The following is a 22,374-nucleotide window of genomic DNA, read 5'->3' as shown; positions in this document are numbered from 1 at the left end:
AAACAGTATGTTTTTATTTTATGTGATATTATTTAATATTTTTAATTTTTTAAATGTTTTATTTATTTTTGAGAGTGACAGTATGAGCAGGAGAGGGACAGAGAGAGAAGGGAACAGAAGATCTGAAGTGGGCTCTGGGCTAATAGCAGCAAGCCCAATGCCCTATGCGGGGCTTGAACTCACAAACTGTGTGATCATGACCTAAGCCGATGTCAGACATTTAAACAACTGAGACCCCAAGGCGCCCCACCATTTAAGTTTTTAACTCACATATCTTATACCACTGCATTGATTACTTACATTGACTACTAAGCCTGGAGAAGCAGTCAAAAATTTCAGCTGAACAACCATATTTGAGCTATGATATTCTAATAATGGAATACATTTTTGTGATTTTTAGTGATAAGACAACTTCATAAATTATAGACTATAAATCACCTTCCAGATTTGGTGATCTCTAAGATCAGGAAATGCCTACCACCTATCACATGATCAGCAGGAGTTCATACTATACCAGCTCAAAGCTAGAAAGTAAGGCATTTCCATTTGCTTGTGCAGGAGAAATTTCTCCTGTGATACAATTTCTAGGTGATACGTGTTTTGAAATGTTGAAAATGGTTTATTCAGCCGCATAAGGACCTTTGCACATCCTGAAGCTTCCAGAGACCCCAGGGTGGTAGTCATTTTCTTAGGCAAGGTTTCATATTAATTCTTAGACCGTACTAATGTGAAACGTGTACCTGCCTGATACTCTTCTCAAAGTGGCCTTAAAAAGGCAATTTCATAATTCTTATTTGATTGTGAGTTAGTGGCAGAAAACAACAGAGAATGATAAGGGAGGTTTGGTGCTTCTGTAGTTCCGTCCTTGCGGAGTCACCAGAGGCTGATTGCCTCCAGAAGGTGACAGCTGCTATCAGGCAGCCATCTCCCTACAGTCCCCTTCCTGTTTCCTGGTTCAAGTAACTGCTTCCTTCCTTAAACGAATCCTTTAACAAGGCCTTCAAAGATGTATATTTGGTTTGTTTCTAGTATTCTATTGAGAAGAATGCTGCAGTGAGTAACTTGGTATGTACGCCATTTTTTCCCCTTGATACAGGATCAAAGGATTGTTGGGAGTTGGCGCACTAAAGGGATTAGGTTGGAAAGATAGGAAGTGAGATATCAGAAAATAGAATGATAGAATTAAGATAATGAAGTTATTGATAATGACAAGGTCTGGAGCATGACTATGGGGTAATGACTGAGGTATGCTAAGAACAACGCCATTTGAGTGGGGGTATTAAAAAAAACAGAGAGACAATGGTGTTGGCAGGATCACCTACAATATTTATTAAAATCACCAAGAATTAAAAATAAAGAGAGAGATGATCAGACTATAGCTGATATCATTGAGAAACAAGAGCAAATGACCTATGTGTCAAAAGATGATGGCAAGAATGAACATTATTGGGTGAGCTAATCTGAAAACATGGGATTTGAAGCTGGGGAACTTTAGTGAGGGGAGTGAGAAAAGTCTGCAAGTGACAATGATAGCAAGGAGGTGGCCTTCCCCACCAGAGGCCCAGGTATACGACTGTGGGAGAAAAACAGCCGCTGCACATGATGGTTGCAGGGGAAGTAGTACCCTCAGGGAAGAGCCAGGTTTCTAGAGCAACGAGGTGAGTGAAATGTTCAGAGAAGACGTTGAGGATACAGGGAATTAGGCTGATAATGGCTGAATTCCAGAGGACACAACGGACGGATCTGTTTAACTACATAATGTTCAGAAGCAGAACCTCTGCTCTAGTTTTGCCCATAATCTCCTTTTTGCCTGAAGTTCATCTTTTAGTAATTTTCTTAACAAAGGCTAATAGGAGCAATGTTACTTGGGTTTTTGCATATTAAAAATTCTTTGTCTCTTGGGGAGCCTGGGTGGCTCAGTTGGTTGAGCACCAGACTTCAGCTCAGGTCGTGGTCTCGCAGTCTATGGGTTCAAGCCCCACATCGAGCTCTGTGCTGACAGCTCAGAGCCTGGAGCCTGCTTCTGATTCTGTGTCTACCTCTCTCTCTGCCCCTACCCCATTCAGGCTCATCTCTCTCTGTCTCTCAAAAATAAATAAATGTTTAAAAAATTTTTTAAAAACTCTTTGTCTCTAGTTTATATACTTGAAAGGCAGTTTGGCTAGACTTAATCTCTTTGTGCCCATATTTGAGTATCATATATATGTTGCTCCAATGTTTTCTTATAATGAACATCACTGTATAGGAATGTAAGTCCAATCTGATAGTTCCCCTTTATAACTGACTTGATTATTTGTAACTTCCCATAAAGGATTATTGTTTTCTTTTTGTAGTCAGTAGCTATTCAAGTAAAATATCCTTGGATTATAATACAGTTTTTCAAGAGAAGAGTTGTCTTTTAATTGAGCAAAGTTTCCTTCAATTGTATCCTTAAATATTTATTTTGTTCCATTAATTTTGGGCCTTTTGGGGGGCACGGGTATCAATTATAAATTTTAGAAAATCTCCTTTACCTGTTTTCTGTGTCTATTATTTTGTTTCTAATCTTTTGACTCTATTTGTCATTTTATTTTATGTGTTTTTCTCATTTCTTTCCTCTATATTTTTATCTTTTCTTAAGTTTATTTTTTTCTTACTTTCCTTCTAATTTTGTCTTTATTTCTTTTAAGGTTTTGGTTTTATCTACTGCTCTTTTCTGAATTCTTCTATTTCTCCTTTCACTATATCTTCCTTGAGTCCTTGCATTTCTGCTTTATGTTTTTGTTTCTTTACTTTCTTTTTTTTAACTTTTAAAAAATGTTTTATTTATTTTTGAGAGAGAGAGACAGAGTACGAGCAGGGGAGGGGCAGAGAGAGGGGGAATCTTTGTTTTCTTTTTATAGAGGTGATTCCCTCATTTACTTTTCTAATTCAGGGGAAGATATTCCTTCAAAAATATATCTGCCCTAGTGACATTTTCCTGGTAGAGTGCTTCACATGTTATGTTTTGCCCCCCCCTTTTTGTTTACAGTTTCTTTATATTGGTGCTGTGTTACTTCCTTTCTTATCTCTCATCGTTGGATGAAATGTGTTTTTCCTGGACCAGCGACTTACAAGACTTTCCAAAGGTGGGAGTAAGGATGGGTAGGAGCTGGTTTTTACTAGGTATGGGCTCTATTCTATTCTGCCACATGAACAGATTGCTCCCTGCACACATGGCTTCTCTGTGTCATTCTTTGTGCAGCATCACCTGCACTGTCATTCTGAATCCAACTGAGTACAAGGTCTTTTATTCCAGCATGGCTTGCCCCACATTCCCCACTCCCTTTTGCAGACAAGGGATAAAATTTCTTCAACTCAGGATGTGTTCCTTACCTTCACGGGTTACATGTTTGCTAGCAGTGTCTAGCTGGGCCTCCTTGCTGTTGAAATCTATCTTTGTGTTTTTATTTTCTCTACTTTCTCCCATACAATTTCTACTCAACTTCAGCTGCTTTTCCAACTCCTATACATGCTTTAGAATCTGGGCCGTATGCTAGTGCCCTAGGTTGCAAAAAAGAAAAAAAAAGGGTTTGTGGATTTTGGTGGGGGGGGGGTGGTTAGTGTAGGTTGTTAGTCTTTGTAGCGCTTAAATGATTTCCAAAGATAGAAAGAGAAAATACTAATAAAGCTAGTCCTGTTCATACCAAGAGTTCTCTCTAATTCCTTGGAATAATGATACCACATTTTACAGATAATCAGAAACTCGTGTGTGGTTTGAATTCTCTCCTAACGATATTCAAAATTATGGATTTTTAGGATAGTATTAATAGTCCTTTAAGATTACTTAGTCAATTATTAATAAAATGTACAACAGCCTACCAAAACTAGGGGTGACTCAGATCTCTTGGCTAGACCTTTACTAAAGGCTTAGAATCACAATATGCTGGAAATTTCAAGACCCCAAGAGACAGACTAATTAAGGGTTTATATTATTCATTTGCTCTGTATAAATACTATGGAAAGCAGTATTCAGGTATTTCCCATACTACTTCTAGTTTGCCTCAAGGTCAGAGTCTACAATTATCTGAGTCGATTGGGTACTGAGCTGGCATTGCTGGCACTGAATTGGGGACAGAAGTCCATTCTTTGCAGCCAAAAGTGTCTGCTTGTCTAGCTGGATTTATTTCACATGGGGATGATGTCAGAGTATTTCTGGTCCTGTAAAGTATTTACCTAAAACAGAAACTCACTGATTAATTTTGATTATGACAATGACAATATAGTTAGGTACATGACTGAATAGTTCTTGAGATGTCTGGACTATATTCAAGGAGCATATATACAGTTGAATTTCTACTCCAAGTTTTTGTTACCGATAGTTGCTCTCAGGCTGGATTGCAGTAGTTTCAGGAAAGAGAGCCGTGTAGACAGACATTTAGGACAATTTTGTGACTCATATGCCACTTCTCAAATTCTAATTAAATTGTGTCTTTGATAGTATAGTTTCTTTTCTAGTCTATGAAATTAAATTCTTCTTGCCACAAGCTGCACAGAGAGGAGAGTTGCTTGGTAGTTCAAACACATCTTGAGGTTTGCGTGCCAAAAGCAGCTGCAGAAATGTAAAGGATGGTTCGTATTCATCAAAATCTGTGTCTTTGGAAACGTGGACTTTCTATCTACCAAAATAGAAGAGCAACTTCCCAAGATCTAGAATTCTATTAAGCCCAGTTGCCATTAGCTCACTTCACAAGCCTGGTTTGAGCCTGAGATCTTCATTTCCTGAAACAAAAGCCCTTCCTTTTCCCTGTGGTTTCAAGCTTGGTATATTCAGGTGTTTCATCAGAGCAGCAAGAAAGTGTATTCTCTTGGGCCACTGCATGTGTAGTAAGTGCCTCTGAGAGCCCTTTCAATTCCCAAAAGTCGTTGACTTCACAACGTCTCTTTAACTAGTTCCTTTAATCTAGCCTTCTGACTGCATTAAAACCCAGCTGTACAGTGTGTTTTGTCTTTGTCCAACCTGGTGATGGTTAAGGGCACAGGTATGAAAAATGCTGACAGCCATGACAACTTTCATCCTTACACCAGGAAAAATATTGTACACAGCTCAGATCACAAGCTTGCCTGTTGAATGATGCAAGGAGGATCAGACTTCTCCTCTGTCTTGAGTTAGTATTGAAGCATTCCCTCCCGCCCCACTCCATTGTCGGTGCCCCTACTAAACACCCATGTTTATGCCTAACTCCTCAAACTCCTTGCTGGCAGCTGTCCCTTAAAAACTTCCTGTGTTCCAACGGACCAGGGTCAATTAGGTCACCTGCTGCATTCCATTCCATCCATTTGGCACGTGGGCTGTGGATCTTAAATTTAAAATAAAATAAATATTTTTATATTGTTAAGTGTGTGTGTGTGTGTCACAGTGGTTTGCAAACTTTCTTTCTTACATCTGGAAATTCAGTATGTAAAGGAAATAAAAGAGCAGCCAGCTGAGAATGAAAGGGGCCTGAGAATGAAAAAAGCATCCCCCCCCACCTTAGAATGCAGCCTATTTGAAGCCCCTTTTGATTCATAGCCAATTTTTGTAAATAGTGCATGGGTATATGAAAAGGAGATGTAGTCTTATTCTCTCTCACAACTATGTATATATGTATAGACATGTGTATAATCTACCTTATTAATTATGTTACTTAGAGCTTTTCTATCTTATTTTATTAGCTCTTGATCTGTTCTACAAAAGAGGTAAATTAATTAGTCATATTTCCTGTTGATTTCTCCTTGGATCTGCTATTGTTTTTCCTTTATAAATTTTAAATGCTATGCAATTTGGTGTATAGATATTTAGAAGTGTGAGATCTTAATTTTGGACTCATGCTTTATTGTTATAAAGTGCCTGTCTTTGTCTCATTTAATGCTTTTTCCCTGAATTAAGCTTTGTTAAAGGTAAAATTTTGATATTGGCTTCATTTGCTTAGTATACCCTCATCTATGCTTTTATTTTCAGTCTAAATCACTTTGCTTTCATTATCTTATGTATACAGCATAGAGTTGGGATTTGATTTGATATTCCATTTGAGAAAAAATTTTAATTAATTGGTAAGTTTAATCTTTTTATATTTATTGAAATGTAAATTATGTTTTATTTTAGTCCACCTATCATATTTTGGTTATGCTTTTAGTTTGTATTGTTCATTTAACTTTTTGTCACTATAGGGCCTATGTACTCTTTGGTATGCATGTTTTTGAATTTGAAAGGCTTGCATTTTTATTCCAGTGGATATCTTAATAACTTTATAACTATATTTTTTTAGATATTATTCAAAGCAGTAAGCAGTCTATTTCTTGCTCCTCTTCTCTCATTCCTGAGTTACATTATTTCTGTAACGCTTACCGTGTTTCTCTTCTCTCTCAACTTCTATTGGTTGTTTCATTGCTACATTGTCAGGATTTACAATTTACTCTGTGTTCTATGACCATAATTCTCATATTTGTTTTAGACTTAATTCTATAGTTAAATGGATTCAAGGATCACTGTCAGGTTTTTTTTTGTTGTTGTTGTTGCTTTTTTTTTTGGTGGGGTTTGTTTGTTTGTTTTGATCCTAAATTCATCTCTTGTTTGGCTGAAGTTCATTCTCTACTACTGCCTTACATAAGGGTTCATGAAAACCATATTGCATGCAAGTTCAAAAATGTTGTATATCAGATTTGTATTTAAACAAACTTCTTTGTTATAAAATTCTTGGGTATAAAATCTTTGGGGTCACATTTTGATCTTTTTTCCCTTTACAAATGTCTTGATCATTTTTACCTAGTTACCCAAAAGATTTTCATTAGCTTTGAAATCCAACAGCCTTTCTACAATAGGTCTTAGTTTGACTATTTATTCTGTGCCATTTTTTTCCTTTGGGTTATTATATGTACTTATGTTTATAGTTTGGGTTTTCTTTTATTTCCGAAAAGTGTCTCAAAATATTTATCTAAGTTTGTTTTTTCTGCTTCAATATCTAGATTCTTTTCTTGGTTTTATTCCTTGATTATGCATACGTTGGATTTCTTTTGTTTCTCTTCCATATATATAATCTTCTCTCTAATCCTTGCTGACTGTTCATTTCCATTTCATTCTATTTGCTTTTCTTAATCTGGTATTCTATGACTCTTTAAAAATGCTTTATTTTTTTATTTTTGTCCTTAACAAATGTTTATTCTTCTTTGTGCTGTTTCCAAGTTTGCCTTCATTTCTGAAATAGTTTAATACTTTTCCTCCTTCTCCTTCAATTTATGTTTAAGCTCTTGTAGTGGTTTTGCTTCATTCTTACAACTTTCAAGTAAACAGAGTTAAGAAAGTTGAGTTAATCATACTTATCAGTTCAGGCCACATTATCATAATTGATCATGCAAGGTTAGTGTTATTATTTTCCTTTTTATTTCTATTCCTATCCTTCACATAGGCAACCATTCACATGTGGTAGATGTGCATCTTTTTATGTGTTTTTATAAAATGTCTATTTTTATGTATATACTTTCTAATGTACATACATGATATCGATCATACATCTATTTTTTTTTTCTACTTAGCACGATTTAGGATCTGTGCACGTTGCTTTGTGGCCTTCCAATCAGTTGTTTCTAACTGAGGTATCATGGTGGATGTGCTCTCCCATTGTTTACCTATTTACTCTCTTGGTGATAAACACTAGAGTGCTTCCAACTCCTCCACCACAAATAGCCCTGCTTAGTCCATTTGGGCTGCTGTAGCAAAATACCATGAGCTGGGAAGCTTATAAAGAACATATTTCTTTCTTTCTTACAGTTCTGGAAGCTGGAAGTCCAAGATCAGAGTGCCAGCCCAACTGGGTTCTGACGAGACCCTCTTATTAGAAGAAAAGTTATACCTTTAGCCTTTAAAAATTACGGCTATAGGTTTGGTTAAAACTTTCTTTTGCTTAATGGCAAGTTTTTCAGATGAAGTTTTTAAGTTGGCGTTTTTTCCTGTTCCCTTCTTTTCTCATGGTGTCTTTGCATGCTGGTTCCTTCCTGATTGATTTCGCATCTTTGAAGCAGGAGAGGTTTCTCAGGTTTCCAAGACATACTACTCACAGAAGGTTTGTGCTGAGGAGGGGCCAGGACCAGGAGCCAGCCCAACAAAGTCCTTAGGATACGAAGGTTGTGCATGAGTGCCCTTGATTCCTTCTTCCAAGAGGCCGGCAGTTACAGGGCTGCTCACATTGCTGTCTCTTGTCGTCTTGCCTCACCCACAGAAGGCGCCCTGCGCACATGGCAAGTCTGAGCATTCCTCCGTCATCGGGTCCTTCCCTCCCTCTCTTTTATAATAAATCAGGTCCATGGAAGAGCCACTGCTGCCAACCCATATAGTACTTGATTCGCTGCTTCAAATGCATGATTCTTGGTTTTGCCCCTAAGGTAAGCCACTTAATTGTGTGAAAGTGTGCTTTCTTGTTTTCTGAGATCGATAGCCATCGACATCTTTTATCAGATTCGTTAAGCCTCAGTCACATGCATACCTTTGAAGAGGCCGAATTCAGTTCTACCTGAATCATACGGACTGAATATGGCAAAAGGTCACTTGCCCAAATAAAATCATTGTGCTGATTTCAGAAAGGTATAATGCATGCTGAACAGGAAAGCGGGGCGGGGGAGGGGGGGAGGGATCGAATCACTTGTTCCATCAACAAATGCATCTTTTGAAACATTTCTCCTTTCCCATACGTCTTGCAGTACAGGCACTCATGGATTTCATAGCAGCTTCCTATCTAATCTTCTTGCCCCTCATCCGCCCTCAAGTACTTTCTAGGCCTTGCCATCACATTACTCTTCTCAAAGCATTGTATTGACCATTTCACCCTCCAACTCAAACTCTCTCAGGAGCTTTCTCCTGACCCCCACATTCCTCGGTTTGGCGTTCAGAATCTTCCGCGGTCTGGCTCCCACAGATTTTTCCAGGCACTTGTTCCGCGTGCCAGTGAATCCGCAGTGCCCACACACTGCACACATCACACGTTTTCCTTAAGATGCCTTTGTTCTATTGTGTCTTCTACCCCGCCACCATTTCTCTCATCCTGAGTCTGATCTCAGATGATGGGCCAGAAACTACTATATCTGTCCCTAATATCTGTTCTCTTTTTCTTTAGGGTCAGAACTATTTAGCGGGGCACATGGCGACTCAGTAGAAATGATATGTGGGTGGCTCTGTTGGTTGAGACTCCAACTCTCGATTTTGGCTAAGGTCATGATCTCACAGTTCATGAGTTCGAGCCCTACATCGGACTCTGTTGGTAGTATAGAGTGTGCTTCAGATTCTCTCTCTCTCTCTGTCTCTCTCAGATTCTCTCTCTCTCTCAAAATAAATAAATAAACTTAAAAAAAAGTGTTAAGTTCTGACCAGTAAGGGGTAAGCGTAGTGATGTTATACAACTTCTGCAAGGTTGTAGAGGGGTGTGTCCTTTTCTGCTGGCTGGAAATAAGCATGTGACGGCTGAAGCTTGAACAGCCATTATGGGTCATAAGGTAGAAGCTGCATGTTCAAGATGGCAAAGCCACATGATAGAGAGAGCCTGTGTCTGTGTTGATCAGAGAGCTACCATACCAACGCGGAACCGTCTACACTTACATAAGAGGAATACATTTTATTTGATTTAAGCTACTGCTATTTTGAGTTTTTAACTGCTACAGACACCAATCCACCCATTAAAATACATTGTTTAGGATAATTTTCTTGTGGCCAATGATAGGAATCCATTGAAAATCTAAGCAAAATGGCAGGATTAAGCATACAAGGATTTGTCACAGAACCTACGAGTAGAAATGAAGAAAGTCTCAGAAATAGACTGGAGCCCGGGATTGTGGGGAGTCCAAGAAGTCCTCTCATTGTGTCTCACCTCTTCTTCTCTTCTCTCTTACTGCAGGCTTTTACATACCTGGCATAGAAAGTAATAAATAAATATATGTTCAATAGATAGCAATTTGGGTATCTATAGATATGAAGCCAATTACCAAAACTTTCCCTTATGTGTATGTAGCTTGTTAAAGTGACTCTTTTGATGAGAACCATACTTTTTAGAGTCTAAGCTCTTCTGTTACCTTTTTCTCTCAGCTTTCTGATTTTTTGCAGTTGTTTATTCCAACATTAGAAAAAGGGCCTGAAATGCACAGCTGTCCATAACTGATCTAATAAAAGATACTTTTGAGACAGCTCTGCTTTTGTACAGGAGTTGCAAAAGCTAGTTTTTGTGGGAATGCAAACACTGGTTCGCAAATAATTATTTTGCTAGACAAGGAAATGATTGATTATTTTTGGTATATTTTCTCCTGTAAACAGCTCTTTCTTTTTCTCTTTCTTTCTTTCTTTCTTTCTTTCTTTCTTTCTTTCTTTCTTCCACTTTGCATCTTTATTATTTACTGTCTGGGTTCCTGCTTTTACCTAGGTTTTTTGCCCTTGAGCATTTCTTATGTTATCAGCTTAGTGATATGTTTGATAAGATGTTTTATATACTTGATCTAGCACTTTGAGTTGCTTTTGGTGGTGAATCAGCCAGTCTCTAGTCATGCCATGTCCATGCTGGACATGGAGTCTGGTATGCTTTTTGGAGTTTTAACTTCATTCGTTTGTAAGATATTACCCTGTATTCTGAAGACCATGGCCCTAACTTTGGTGATCCAAGCTCCCCGTTGGTAAGAATGAAGACTACCTTTCTACCTTTGTCAAATTGTTTTTTTGGAAAAGACTTGTGAGATGATTAGTGTAAAGTTTGTTTTAAACTGGAAAGTACCCAGCACATATACATTTTCTAGACTTGGAAAAACAAAAGAGGCAAATGAGCAATAAAAAGTGGTAACTAATGACTTGTTCAATCTAAAATTTCTAGATACTTGCATTTGTCTCTTTCATTTTCTGACCTCAGGTATGGATGGGAAAGTTTCAAGATTTCTCTAAAAAATACAATATTATCTTACATATTTGACATTGTGTAATTTATTTTTTAATGAAAGACAGAAGGCACTGCAAAATCTATCATCATGTTTTTAAAGTTTGTGAAGTGTCTGTCTCTTTAATAGATGGGTGAGCCATCTAACCTAGGATGCTTACAACACTTTACAGATTTTGTAGGCTGAGACTCTGAGTGTCTCACACTTTACAACACACCTTGGTCTCTGTGCTGCAAGGACACTGAAGTGTTATTACAGGTAACTACTCATATGGCTCTTCTCATTCTGAAACTGTGCCGCCAGGTTAAGTATGTGAGGGGCAACACCTCTAAGGACATTCCAAAGAGCCTCTTGGATGGTAGGCAATTTGCAAATGGACTAGCCTGGGACTCAGGCATAAGGCTGCTGCTTACTATTTCCTGTAGATGCTTGATGTCTTAACTCCTATGCAGAAGAGATCACAGGGCCTGTCCTTTCAACATTTATATGCCAGACAATGTGTCGGTATGTATGTTATTTACTCATCTGCATCTATTGAGCCAGTTCTACTACGTGTCAGGTCTTGTGCTTGTTCTCAAGAAGCTCATAGTTGTTAGGAAAATAGCCAAAACTACAATTACCATTCTATGTGATAACTGCTAGAAAGAGACAAGGTCCTATGGGAGCACAGTTAAGAGCACCTAACCCGTACTGGGGTGGGGTAGGGCTACATGGCAAGCAACAGGGAAGGGTTCACTAGAGAGCTTGATGCTTAGTCGGAATAATGGAGGATAAGCAGGAATTAGTTAGGCAAGAAAAAGATGGAGGGTCAGGACATAACAAGACAAAGGAGTAGCATATGTAAACATGACATGTATGAGAGAGTATGACAAGAATGGAGAACTCAAGTAGTTTGCTGTATGTGGAGTTTACTCATTCCACCTAGTTACAATTATGCTTGTCTCCCTCGCTATGTCTGAGTTCTTGTGGCGAAGACTGTGTGTAATGGTTTCTTTGTCCCCACGTCCAGCAGTAGGCACAGAGATGGAGCACAGTAAATAATGAATAATAGTATTCATTCAGGACATGGCGTGAATGGCAGGGGATAAGGGAGAATAGTTAGGAAGAAGGTTAATGGAAGAAGCTTATTGTCTAGTGTCAGTGAATAGGAAATGGGATAGGTTTAAGAATGACTTGGGAATTAGAATGGATAAGACTTGCTATATTGGTGAAAGTGAATAATGACTTTCAGGTTTCTGTTTGGATGATACACGGATGGTAACAGTAATAATGTTGTTAATAATAATAGCTAATATTCATTAGACATTCTGCATCATGCAGTATACCATTTTACATGTACTAACCCCTTTAATCTCTCACGACTCAGAGAGATATATACTCTTATTATCCCCATGAGAAAATTGGGACTATTAGAGACCAACTTGACCAAAGTCACCCAGCTAGCGATAATGATTTCAATCCCAGAAATTCTGATTGCTATAGTCATACACATAATCTACCCTTCCTTACTGCCTCTAACAGATGTGATCAGTATTAAGAATGATGGTCCTATTCAGTATATCTATCACATAACTTGCATGTCTTTTACTAAATACAGAGACACATATGGTGATCGCCTCTTATTGATCAGATTTTGGGAGCTTTGTTCTGGTTTTTCACTTTTCCTACCTGGAGAATTTAAAGTGCGGTGGAAGTTTGATAAAAGAGTTGACACAAAAAAATGAGAGAAGGCGGGTACAGAAGGGACATTGTCGAATGCTCAAGCTGCTGTTCAAACGATGGAATCTGGTTCTATCAGACTTCCTCTGCTCCCATCCCTAGTCATACCCACACGCACACGTTAAGATATATATGGACGCCAAGTTTCAGGTTGGTTCTAGTAGTCCTCAGCTCACATCGTAGGTTCATTTCCCACCTCCTGGATCGTCCAACACGAAGTTAACTCGAGGCCTCCCATCCAGCCCAGGGAAGCTTGGCTCGGAGCCGCGGGTGCTCGTTCCCAGGGCAACCGCCCGCGGAGGCACCNCGGAATCCCGGTTACCTGCCGGCCGGGCGCGCGCGGCGGGGAGCTGGCGACCTGCGGGCGCGGAGGGGGTGAGGGTCTAAGAGAGTTCTCGAACAAGTGTGCAGCCCCGTGCTGCGCGGGACCTGGAGCAGGGTGAAGCCGTCGGCTTGGACCCGGGGTCGCAGGAAAAGACAAGCGAGGCTCCGTGCCGAGGCGTAGAGGTCATCCTCGGCAGGTTTCGGCGAAACCTGGGGGGCCGGAGCGAGCGCCCGGAGTCGCGCGCCTTAGGGTGGCTGCGCGTTTCAGCCAGACTTTTGTTTGAGTTGAGGAGAGCTGCACCGACGTAATTGTAATTACACTGCCCTTCCAGCGTGGACAACTCTCTGACCGCCCTGGGACCAGCCGCCTCTAATGGACTGTGGAAGTGATGATCTTAGGCGGAATCTGCCGCACGTGAAGAGTTGCCAGTTGTTATGGGATTAAGAAAACAAATCTGTAATGGCTAAAGGGTAAGGTCTTGAAAATTAAGAATGCTGACTTAATCCTGGGCCCTAAGAAGTAGACAGTTTAGTTTCGTGGAAATAGAGCATATTCTGAGGCTACCTGTTTCACACTCCTCTGGTTCCCCTCCAACTCCTTTCAGTGGAGGAAAAAAGCCCTGTAATCGTTTCCCGTGGAATGATTACATAATTGGAGGAGACCCATAAGCGGATTAAAACAAAACTGTTCTATTGTAAATCTGTGGAAAGACCCAGTTTCTGTTCAGTATCCTGCTCCTTATTTTGTTGTCGTAGGGTTTTTGTAAAATGGTGGATGACAAATCAGGAGAAAAGAGGCAGAATAGATTTGTAGACTGATCACAGTAAATATTTGATATTGTTAAATATTCTACCAGTTTTATGGGGCCTTGTTCTGTTAACATTTGTTATTTATTTACTAGTACTGTGCATTTTGATAGGACTTTTCATGTTTGGACAGACATTGAATCCCAACTGTGATTTATGTGATCTAATCCTAAAGCCCCTGTGGAATTTATAGAAGTTTGTTTAGCAGTTCTACAAGTTTGCTACAACAGTGCATTTCTTACTACTGGAAGAAAAGCTTTTTAATTTTTTCTTTTTCCACTGCAGTAAAGTTATGTATCAGTCCATACCTTTGTTAACCAAAGTGGAAGCTTTAATGTAACTCTTCCTTGTGTGTTTGGCAAGCAATTAAGCTGCGGTATTGAATTCCTCTGACTTTTCACTAGGATGGACATTGGCTGTTCAGCTACTTGAGGGGTTTCTAATTAGATCCAGTTGTACTTTTTGAATTAGTATAGTTATGCATATGCTTCCTTTAATATGCTTCCTTTAACAGATTCCTTTAATATGTTTTTCCTATAATTTTCTCTAAACTCTCAGTTCGTCACAACACACACCGACATTCCACAGATAATTTTTACAATGCAAGGTTTCTTAGAAATCAAGGTCCCCATCAATTTTTAATAGGCAGAACAAAAACTTGTAGATTACGGTAGTTTTGCATATATTGTACTTAGTATACCTTTTTCTTTTTCCCTTCCTGAGAGGGACTCACCGAACCAGTTAGTTAGCTAGCGAAATGAAAAATTATTAATCTGTTTTAAAGTTTTAGCTTCATTACTTACCATGCATGTGACCTTGAGTAAATCATGTAATCTTTCTGAGCTTATTTTCTCCATTTGTAAATGGGATAGAGTGAATTTGCTAGCTTTCAACTATTTTCATCTATTTATTTTTAGATACATTTTTAATTTATTCATTTAAATAATCTCTACCCCCAACTGGGGGCTCAAACTCACAATCCCCGAGATCAAGAATTTCGCTGTCTTCCAACTGACCCAGCCAGGTGCCCCTGGACTGTTTTTGATTTAGTTCAACCTGATATGAATATCGTAATGGTGGGATGAGAATTAAATGGGATATTCCATGTGAGGTGGGGGGGAAAGGAACAGATACTAGCTTGGTAGTGGGCCATACACTGTGCTTGTTGACTTATATTACCTTGATTCCTTTGGTTCTCAGGACATTCCTGGGATGTAGATGGTATCACCACATTATACAGATCGGGAAATGGAGGCTCAGAGAGGCGAAATAACTTGCCTGTGGTTACTTAGTTGTTAGTGGTCCTATAGGTCATTAGTGGCAGAGCCAGGATTAAAACTCAGTGTGACTGCCCAAAATGGAACTCCTAACATGCTTTCTCTTTCCATTCCTTTCTATATCTTCTGTGGAAGAGTTTCATAATTATTGGGAGACCTCAGATAAAAGGTGTTAATGTCATTTGTATTTCTGGCTAAAAAGTATCCAGGTTTTTTGGTGATGGTGATACCACTATTGCTACTATTAATATCGAAATTATAACTTACTCTGTGTCAGCTTCTGGTGTAAACAATATACCAAGTCACTTACTCTTATAGTGACTCAGTGACTTAGGAGTTAGCTAATACTTTATCCCATTTTCTTTTCTTTTTTCTTTTAGAAAGTATGCAACTGAGGAAGAGGGGAAAGTGGGGGAGAGAGAGGGGAAGAGAGAAAATCCCAAGCAGGCTCCATGCTCAGCAGAGAGCCTGATGTGGGGCTCGATCCCATGGGATCATGACCTGAGCCTAAATCAAGAGTTGGACACTCAACTGAGCCACCCAGGCACTCCTGCTTTATCCCACTTTATAGTTGAGAAGATTGAGACCCTGAGAGATTATGTAGCTTGCTTAAGGTCACACAGTTAATTAAATGATAGGACTAGATGAGAAATCAGGCAGTTTAAGCACTAAGAGCAGTGCTTTTAATCACTTTGCTCTGCTACTTCATGTGTAGGTTGTAATGCTGAAGAACTGTTTTTAATTAAGTTTTTATGTGATACTTAATATTAGTATAATAAGTAATTCTTTATGTGTCACCAGAGATTTTTAAATCAAATATTCATTGAGCATCTACTGTGCAAGTCACAGTGGGGGTTAAAGGAAAGTATTCATGGAGTGTGAAAGCCAGACCTTATAATCATTCCCATATCTTTTATAAGTTCCTCAAAATTTGGAAGGCGTATGTGTCTCTCATATATGTGTTATTGTTCTAATTTTTTTCTTGGTGTTTGTTTAATTTTTGAGATAGAGCCAGAATGTGAGCAGGGGAGGGGCAGAGAGAGAGAGAGGGAGACACAGAATCTGTAGCAGGCTCCAGGCTCCGAGCTGTCAGCACAGAGCTGGACGCGGGGCTTGAACTCAAGAACGAGGTGAGCCACCCAGGTGCCCTGTTGTTGTAATTTTAATGAGTGCCAAAGAACACAAAGGGCTATAACAGTTGGAGAGTGGAGGGGGCGCCTGGGTGGCTTAGTCGGTTAAGCGTCCGACTTTCGCTTAGGTCATGATCTTGCGATTTGTGGGTTTGAGCCCCGCGTCGGGCTCTGTGCTGACTACCAGTTCAGAGCCTGGAGCCTTTTTCAGTCTGTGACTCCCTCTCTCTCTGACCCTCCCTCCCCTGCTCACGCTGTCTCTCTCTCTCTCTCCCTCTCCCTCTCCCTCTCTCCCTCTCCCTCTCCCTCTCCTAGAAATAAGTAAAAAACATTAAAAAAAAAAAAAAAGAAATGTAACTGCTACAAACTCTGACTAATTAAATCTATTTAAAAAAAAAAAGAGTTGGAGAGTGGGGAGAAAGGATGAGTTGTGGGTAGAGATACTGTGTCTTGAGGTAAAGAGGGAAAGCTTTCAGGGTATTCTGAGGGGGTATGCTTTTTTAACTGCAAAAGCTTTGTCTCATGCAGAGTTTCGGTTAAGGTATAGTTCAGTAAAGGATAGTAACTTGGTTACTAAATTACTTAAGCACATTTGATATTTAAAAATAAAATAACTGAACTTTTGAAAACTCCTTGCTAGCTAATTTCTCCTTTTCTTTACTGATCTCCTTAGAGATTTTTTTTTTTTTTGGCCAGGTAGTACCTTTTTTTCCTCTCTTTTATTCTTCCAGAGCACTGGGTACATGCCTCTATTTTGATATTTATTAGTTTTGGGATTCATATTGTCTTGTAAATTTTGTTGACAGTTCTCTTTCTCTAGTGTGCATGTGCTTTGAAAGCAGGACTTAAGTCATCCTACCCCATGTTGTAGTGTTTGCAGTGGGCCTGGAACCTTTAGGTAGTGGGCTGTGTTTGGTGATGGGTGTCAGTGGAGAAATGCCAGGATGTATTGAAATTGACCTAGCAGTAGTAATGGAAATGTGTTCAGAGTGAAAACTGTGTGGGCAAAGGGAAGAAGGAGAGGGATGTTCCAACAGGCAGCATTAACTTGCTATCTTTGTTTTTCCTCTTCGGCTTTCCCTTTCAGTTTACAACAAACGAGGTAGTTTCATAAGCTTCAGTTGTATCTAGTCATGGTTAGAAAAAAGTGATTTAGCTTAGAATATCAGCAACACAGAATTAGATAGCTATAGCCATAAGCTGAGATTACTTAGGGGAAAAGAATGAAAATTTCTGTAGTTAACAACAGAGTTGTAAACATAAGCATAATGGAAGCTGATAGAATTCTACATACATGAATTGACAATCTAGTATAAAGAAAATCTATGCAAGAATACGAGAGTACCTTAGAAGCTTAAAGGAGCATATGAATGATAGCCTTGAACCAATTAAGTGAATTGTAATTTGATGTTTCCAGATAACAGTATTGAGTATTTATTTTGGGGCACCTGGTTGACAAATCAGGGTAAAATACAAAAAATGCAAGCAAAATAAATTCAAAAAACAGTAAGTAAATATGCATTAATTTCCTGTTAGGAAGAGAATTATATTTGAACTCTATACATCAGAAAAAAACCTTGTTTTCCCTTTTCTTCCTTTTTTTTTAAAGTTTATGTATTTTTAGAGAGAGAGTGTGTGTGTGAGCGAGTGGGAGAGGGGCAGAGAGAAAATCCCAAACAGGCCCCCCACTGTCAGCTCAGAGCCCCGTGTGGATCTCCATCTCACAAACCTTGAGATCGTGACCTGAGCCAAGATCAAGGCTCAGACACTTAACTGAGCCACCCAGACGCCCCAGAGAAAATGATTTATATATATATATAAATAACAAACAGACACTGTTTTGGTTTTTTTTTTCTTATAGTATTTGAATAAATCTGAAAGCTCTCTAACTAATGGAGAATTTCAAGTAAAATAAGTAGCTGCAAAAGTATAATGGACCTCACAGTTTCTCTCATTTAGCCCCAGTAGTCAGCAAGAAGAGTCAGTCCTGCCACATCTATTTCCCTTCTTGTATTATTTTGAGCAAATTCCAGGCATTGTATACTTTCATCTGTAAGTATTTCAGTGTGTTTTTTTTAAAAGAGTGAAGGGAATTTAGCTACTTTAAAGAAATTAACACTAGGGGTGCCTGGGTGGCTTGGTCCGTTAAGCATCCTACTCTTGATTGCAGCTCAGGTCATGATTTCACGGTTCATGAGTTTGAGCCCCGTGTCGGGCTCTATGGTGACAGCATGGAGCCTGCTTAGGATTCCCTTTCTCTCCCCCTCTGCCCCTCTCTCACTCATGTGTACACTCTCTCTCAAAAATAAATACTAAAAAAGTTAAAATTTAAATTAATAATTCCTTAGTATCAAATATCCACACTTTTTTGAATACATAATAAGGCTTCTATAATAAAATCAAGTTTCTGTTTATTTTTATTTGTACATTTCCTTTCTTCCCCTAAGTTCTTTAAGAGGCTAAATAAATATTTTAAATTCCACATAACAAAATAGAGGAGGAAATGGTGATAGCAAAGAGAATGTGGGAAAAAATAGAACACAGCACAATAGCAAAAGCTTATTTTAGCCATGCATTAGAAAACTTTAGTTTTTCCCTTTCTGAAAGTAAGTACAAGGGTTCAGAGATTAAACTGTAGTCTTCTGTTTAGATTGTTCACTCACTTATGGTTGATTGGGTGAGACCTGGCCTAGAGAGCCNAATGTAGTAGAGTCAGGTGTCAGAATCAGACACAGCAGGACTGAATCCTAGCTGTTATTTATTGACATGTTTGACCTGGATGAAATTAATTATTCTGTCTGAGCTTCAGGTTCTTTTTCTGTAAAAAAAAAAAAAAAAAAAGCTAAGGAGGCAACTGGGTGGCTCAGTTGGTTGTGTCCAACTTTGGCTCATGATCTTGTGGTCTGTGAGTTTGAGTCCCATATCGGGCTCTGTGCTGACAGCTCAGAGCCTGGAGCCTGCTTTGGATTCTGTGTCTCCCTCCTTCTCTGCCCCTTCCTTGCTCTTTCTCTCTCTCAAAATAATAATAAATAAACTTTAAAAAATTAAAAAAAAAGTAAGAACCCGTTCAAAGGGTTGCTGTGAGGAATAATGTATATAATGTGTATGTGTGTATATTACACAGAATATATGTGTGTATATGTGTAATGTATGCATGCATGTATGGGATGTATAAATACAAACGACACTACTGGAATGTTTTTCGTGTGTGAAGAGACCTCCATCCCTACCAGTCTCAAAGTATCGAGATTGACATTAGATCAGACCTTTGTAATCTGTTGACTAGCTTGTTGCAATAACCTCTTAACCAACTGCTTCTAGTCCCTTCTCTCTAAAGTCCTTACTGCCTTGGGAGTTATTTTTTCTAATCCACACGAACTACACTAATCTTTACTACATCAAAGTGTATCTACACTTGCTGAAATGTAGATGTGAGCATCTCTTCAGGATAAACAACAAGCAGCATTTTCCATGTTAAATGATGCTGTTAATGATCTGTCCCATACCTGCCTGTCCAGCTTGATGTGTCATCCTCTGCTTTGTTAGTTTTATCAGTACTGAACTGTTATTCCCTTACTATCTTGTCTTAACTGTTCTGCCTTGTCTATTTATTGAATTCCTACACAGCATCTAAAATGTAACTTATATTTTGCTTCTCCTGAAACATTTCCTTCCCTCCCTCCCCCCAGCCCTCAGGGTAATCATTTAGTGGCTCACGACAGGCTGTGCACCATCTCTTTAGTCCATTTTAATTGAGCCATTCTTAGAACTTGGTGCCAGGATTTGCCCTGCAGAGTTGAAGCTGGCCATCATCCTTCCATTCCAAATAGAATTAATAAAATTGATTTTAAAAATGTTATTATATACACTAAATTATATATGGATAAAATGTACTTAATACGTTTTAAATATTGGTTTTTAAAGAAGTGACTTAATTGTTGGAATTTGTAACACTTTAATTCATTATACAGTGTTGAAATAGCAATCTAATCTTTAATGACAGAGGCTGTTTTCCATAATTCATGCTGAATTAAGGAGTCATTTGGGAATTAATAAAAACATCTGTATCTTCCCTCCCTGCTTTCCATCCTCCAGCAGTCTCTCAATAAGTTGAAAGAGGAAAATAGTACATATGTAAACATTTATGTTATATATAGTATATATAGTATAATATATAGAGGCTCGCTTTGGTGAGGAAGAACATTTAGAACAATACACTTACAATTAAAAAAAAATTTTTTTTTTAAATTTCTGAGAGACAGCATGAGCAGAGGAGGGTCAGAGAGAGAGGGAGACACAGAATCCGAAACAGGCTCCAGGCTCTGAACTGGCTGTCTGTCAGCACAGAGCGCCCGACGTGGGGCTTGAACCCATGGACCGCGAGATAATGACCTGAGCCAAAGTCGGATGCTCAACCGACTGAGCCACCCAGGCGCCCCACAATATTTTTAAACCAAACAAAACAAACATTGTTTTTTTCTCTTTGATGATGTTTGTGCTGATACAGTGTGACAGAATATTTGGCAAGTATTAGAGGATACCTTAGAGATGATTTTAATTAGTAATAACTAATTCTAAAGTGGCAGCTGTGGTAGTAAGCCCTTGATGTGTATTGTCTGACTTAATTCTCAGGCAACCCTATGAGATAGGTAGTTATTACCCCTGTTTTTCAGGTGAGAAATTTAGACTTAGGGCTCTGAGATCACATTGTTAGTAACTGAGCTATGATTTGAGTCTACTTCCAGAGTACAAGCTTTTTGTGAGGTGGCAAACACTGGTTAATTCTTCCCATCAGAAGGTCAGACTCTGGTCTTCTTTCTAACCTACAGATACACTCACCCACCACTTTATAATCCAGATCTTTGGTTCCAATCCCATCACTAAATAGACGAAGATGTTGGGGCTCAGAGAAGTTTAATTCACCTGCCCAAGTTTGCAGGTATAGGTTAGAGGTTGGTCAGAGCTAAAACTTGAGCTTTCTTCTTCAGGTACTGGTGTTTCTGTTCTGTGGTACATATAGCTTGGAGGAATTTTAGTAAGTATAGAATTAAAATTATTTAATTTTCAGATATTAAATTGATAGAAAAAAGATTAAAATTATAGCTTTAAAGTTTTTTTTCCTTAGAAGTAAATCCTTTGTTTTTTACTTGTTAAGTAAGTCAAATAAGGGGAATATGCTTTTTGTAGGAAAATGGATTTTACTCTTTTGGACTATAATAGAAATTGAGTTTCTTGATTTCATTTAAATTGTGTACATATATTATATACATTTTATCTGAGTGCTTTAGTTTTTAATTGAAAATATTATAGCACCTATTCATCTTAATTCCTTGAGTTATCGTACTGATGTTTTTTATTTTCAGTTAGAAAATTCACTTTAAATAGAAAAAAAATTTTTATGACGAGTTACTGGACGTTTTCTAGGCATTTATTTAATAAGTTAATACATATGAACTTCTTAGCAACAATATCTGACACGTAGTTAACATTAAGTAAATATTGGCTGCTGTTTTTTCTATGATAATACTGACTTCTAAAAAGAAGAAATAACATGAAATACATATGGGTGATCAGAAATACACTGTTTTGGAGTACTTGGGTGGCTCGGTTGATTGAGTGTCTGGCTCTTGGTTTCGGCTCAGGTCATGATCTTGCCGTTTGTGGCTTTGAGCCCCGTGTCGGGCTCTGTGCTGACAGCAGGGAGCTGCTTGGAATTGTCTCTCTCTCCTTCTCTCTCTGTTCCACCCTCCCTCCCTTTCTCTCTCTCTCAAAATAAATAAAAACTTTAAAAAAAAAGAAGTAAAGTGTTTTGATCAACTTTTCCTTATGATTCGAGGTCAGCTTTATTGCTTAGAATTGAGTAATAATAAAGGCAGATAGGCAGTGTTGGTAATTCACCCATAAGAATTTAATGTCAACTTTTTCACACATTGGTAGTGGTCCTTCACAGGTTTAGTTTATGGATTAGGGTATTTTCCAAAAGAAATCAGTTTTTTGAATTACTCATTACTTGATGCAAAGAATACTACTGCTTAAAAGTAGCAACTTATTTTACTCATATGAAAACTTTGAATTTAAGGTAAGTCTTAAAGTTTCCATATATTTTATTTCTTTTTTAAAACGTTTTTATTTTTAATTTTTTATGTTTGTTTATTTTTGAGAGAGAGCGAGAGAATGAGTATGAGTGGGAGAAGGAGAGGGGCAGAGAGAGAGGGAGA

The 22,374-nt window shown here is 38.5% G+C and overlaps 1 protein-coding gene and 1 long non-coding RNA gene across 3 annotated transcripts in view; one reads left to right on the top strand and one right to left on the bottom strand.

Moving 5' to 3' along the window:
* Nucleotides 1–9,579: 9,579 nt before the first annotated feature.
* Nucleotides 9,580–12,893, bottom strand: LOC144240861 (uncharacterized). 2 transcript variants are annotated; one of them, XR_013337871.1, is made up of 2 exons: nt 12,568–12,893; nt 9,580–9,890 (listed from the first exon to the last, which is right to left on the bottom strand). It is a non-coding gene; the product is annotated as an uncharacterized LOC144240861 (long non-coding RNA). The 2 variants fall into 2 exon arrangements; XR_013337872.1 differs by having other exon boundaries at nt 12,737–12,893.
* Nucleotides 12,894–13,104: 211 nt separating this feature from the next.
* The window catches only part of RAB3IP (RAB3A interacting protein), a 48,770-nt gene continuing 39,500 nt past the window's right edge, over nt 13,105–22,374 (top strand). Inside the window, exon 1 of the mRNA XM_077775203.1 lies at nt 13,105–13,413. Coding sequence (XP_077631329.1) covers nt 13,403–13,413 — 11 coding nt within the window. The 5' untranslated portion in view covers nt 13,105–13,402. The remainder of the gene's footprint in view (nt 13,414–22,374) is intronic.

This window comes from Crocuta crocuta, unplaced genomic scaffold, assembly GCF_008692635.1.
Source record: "Crocuta crocuta isolate KB4526 unplaced genomic scaffold, BGI_CrCroc_1.0 scaffold97, whole genome shotgun sequence".
NCBI classification, from domain to species: domain Eukaryota; kingdom Metazoa; phylum Chordata; class Mammalia; order Carnivora; family Hyaenidae; genus Crocuta; species Crocuta crocuta.
Note: the sequence above shows the minus strand (reverse complement) of the source record. Positions and strands in the feature narration are given on the sequence as shown.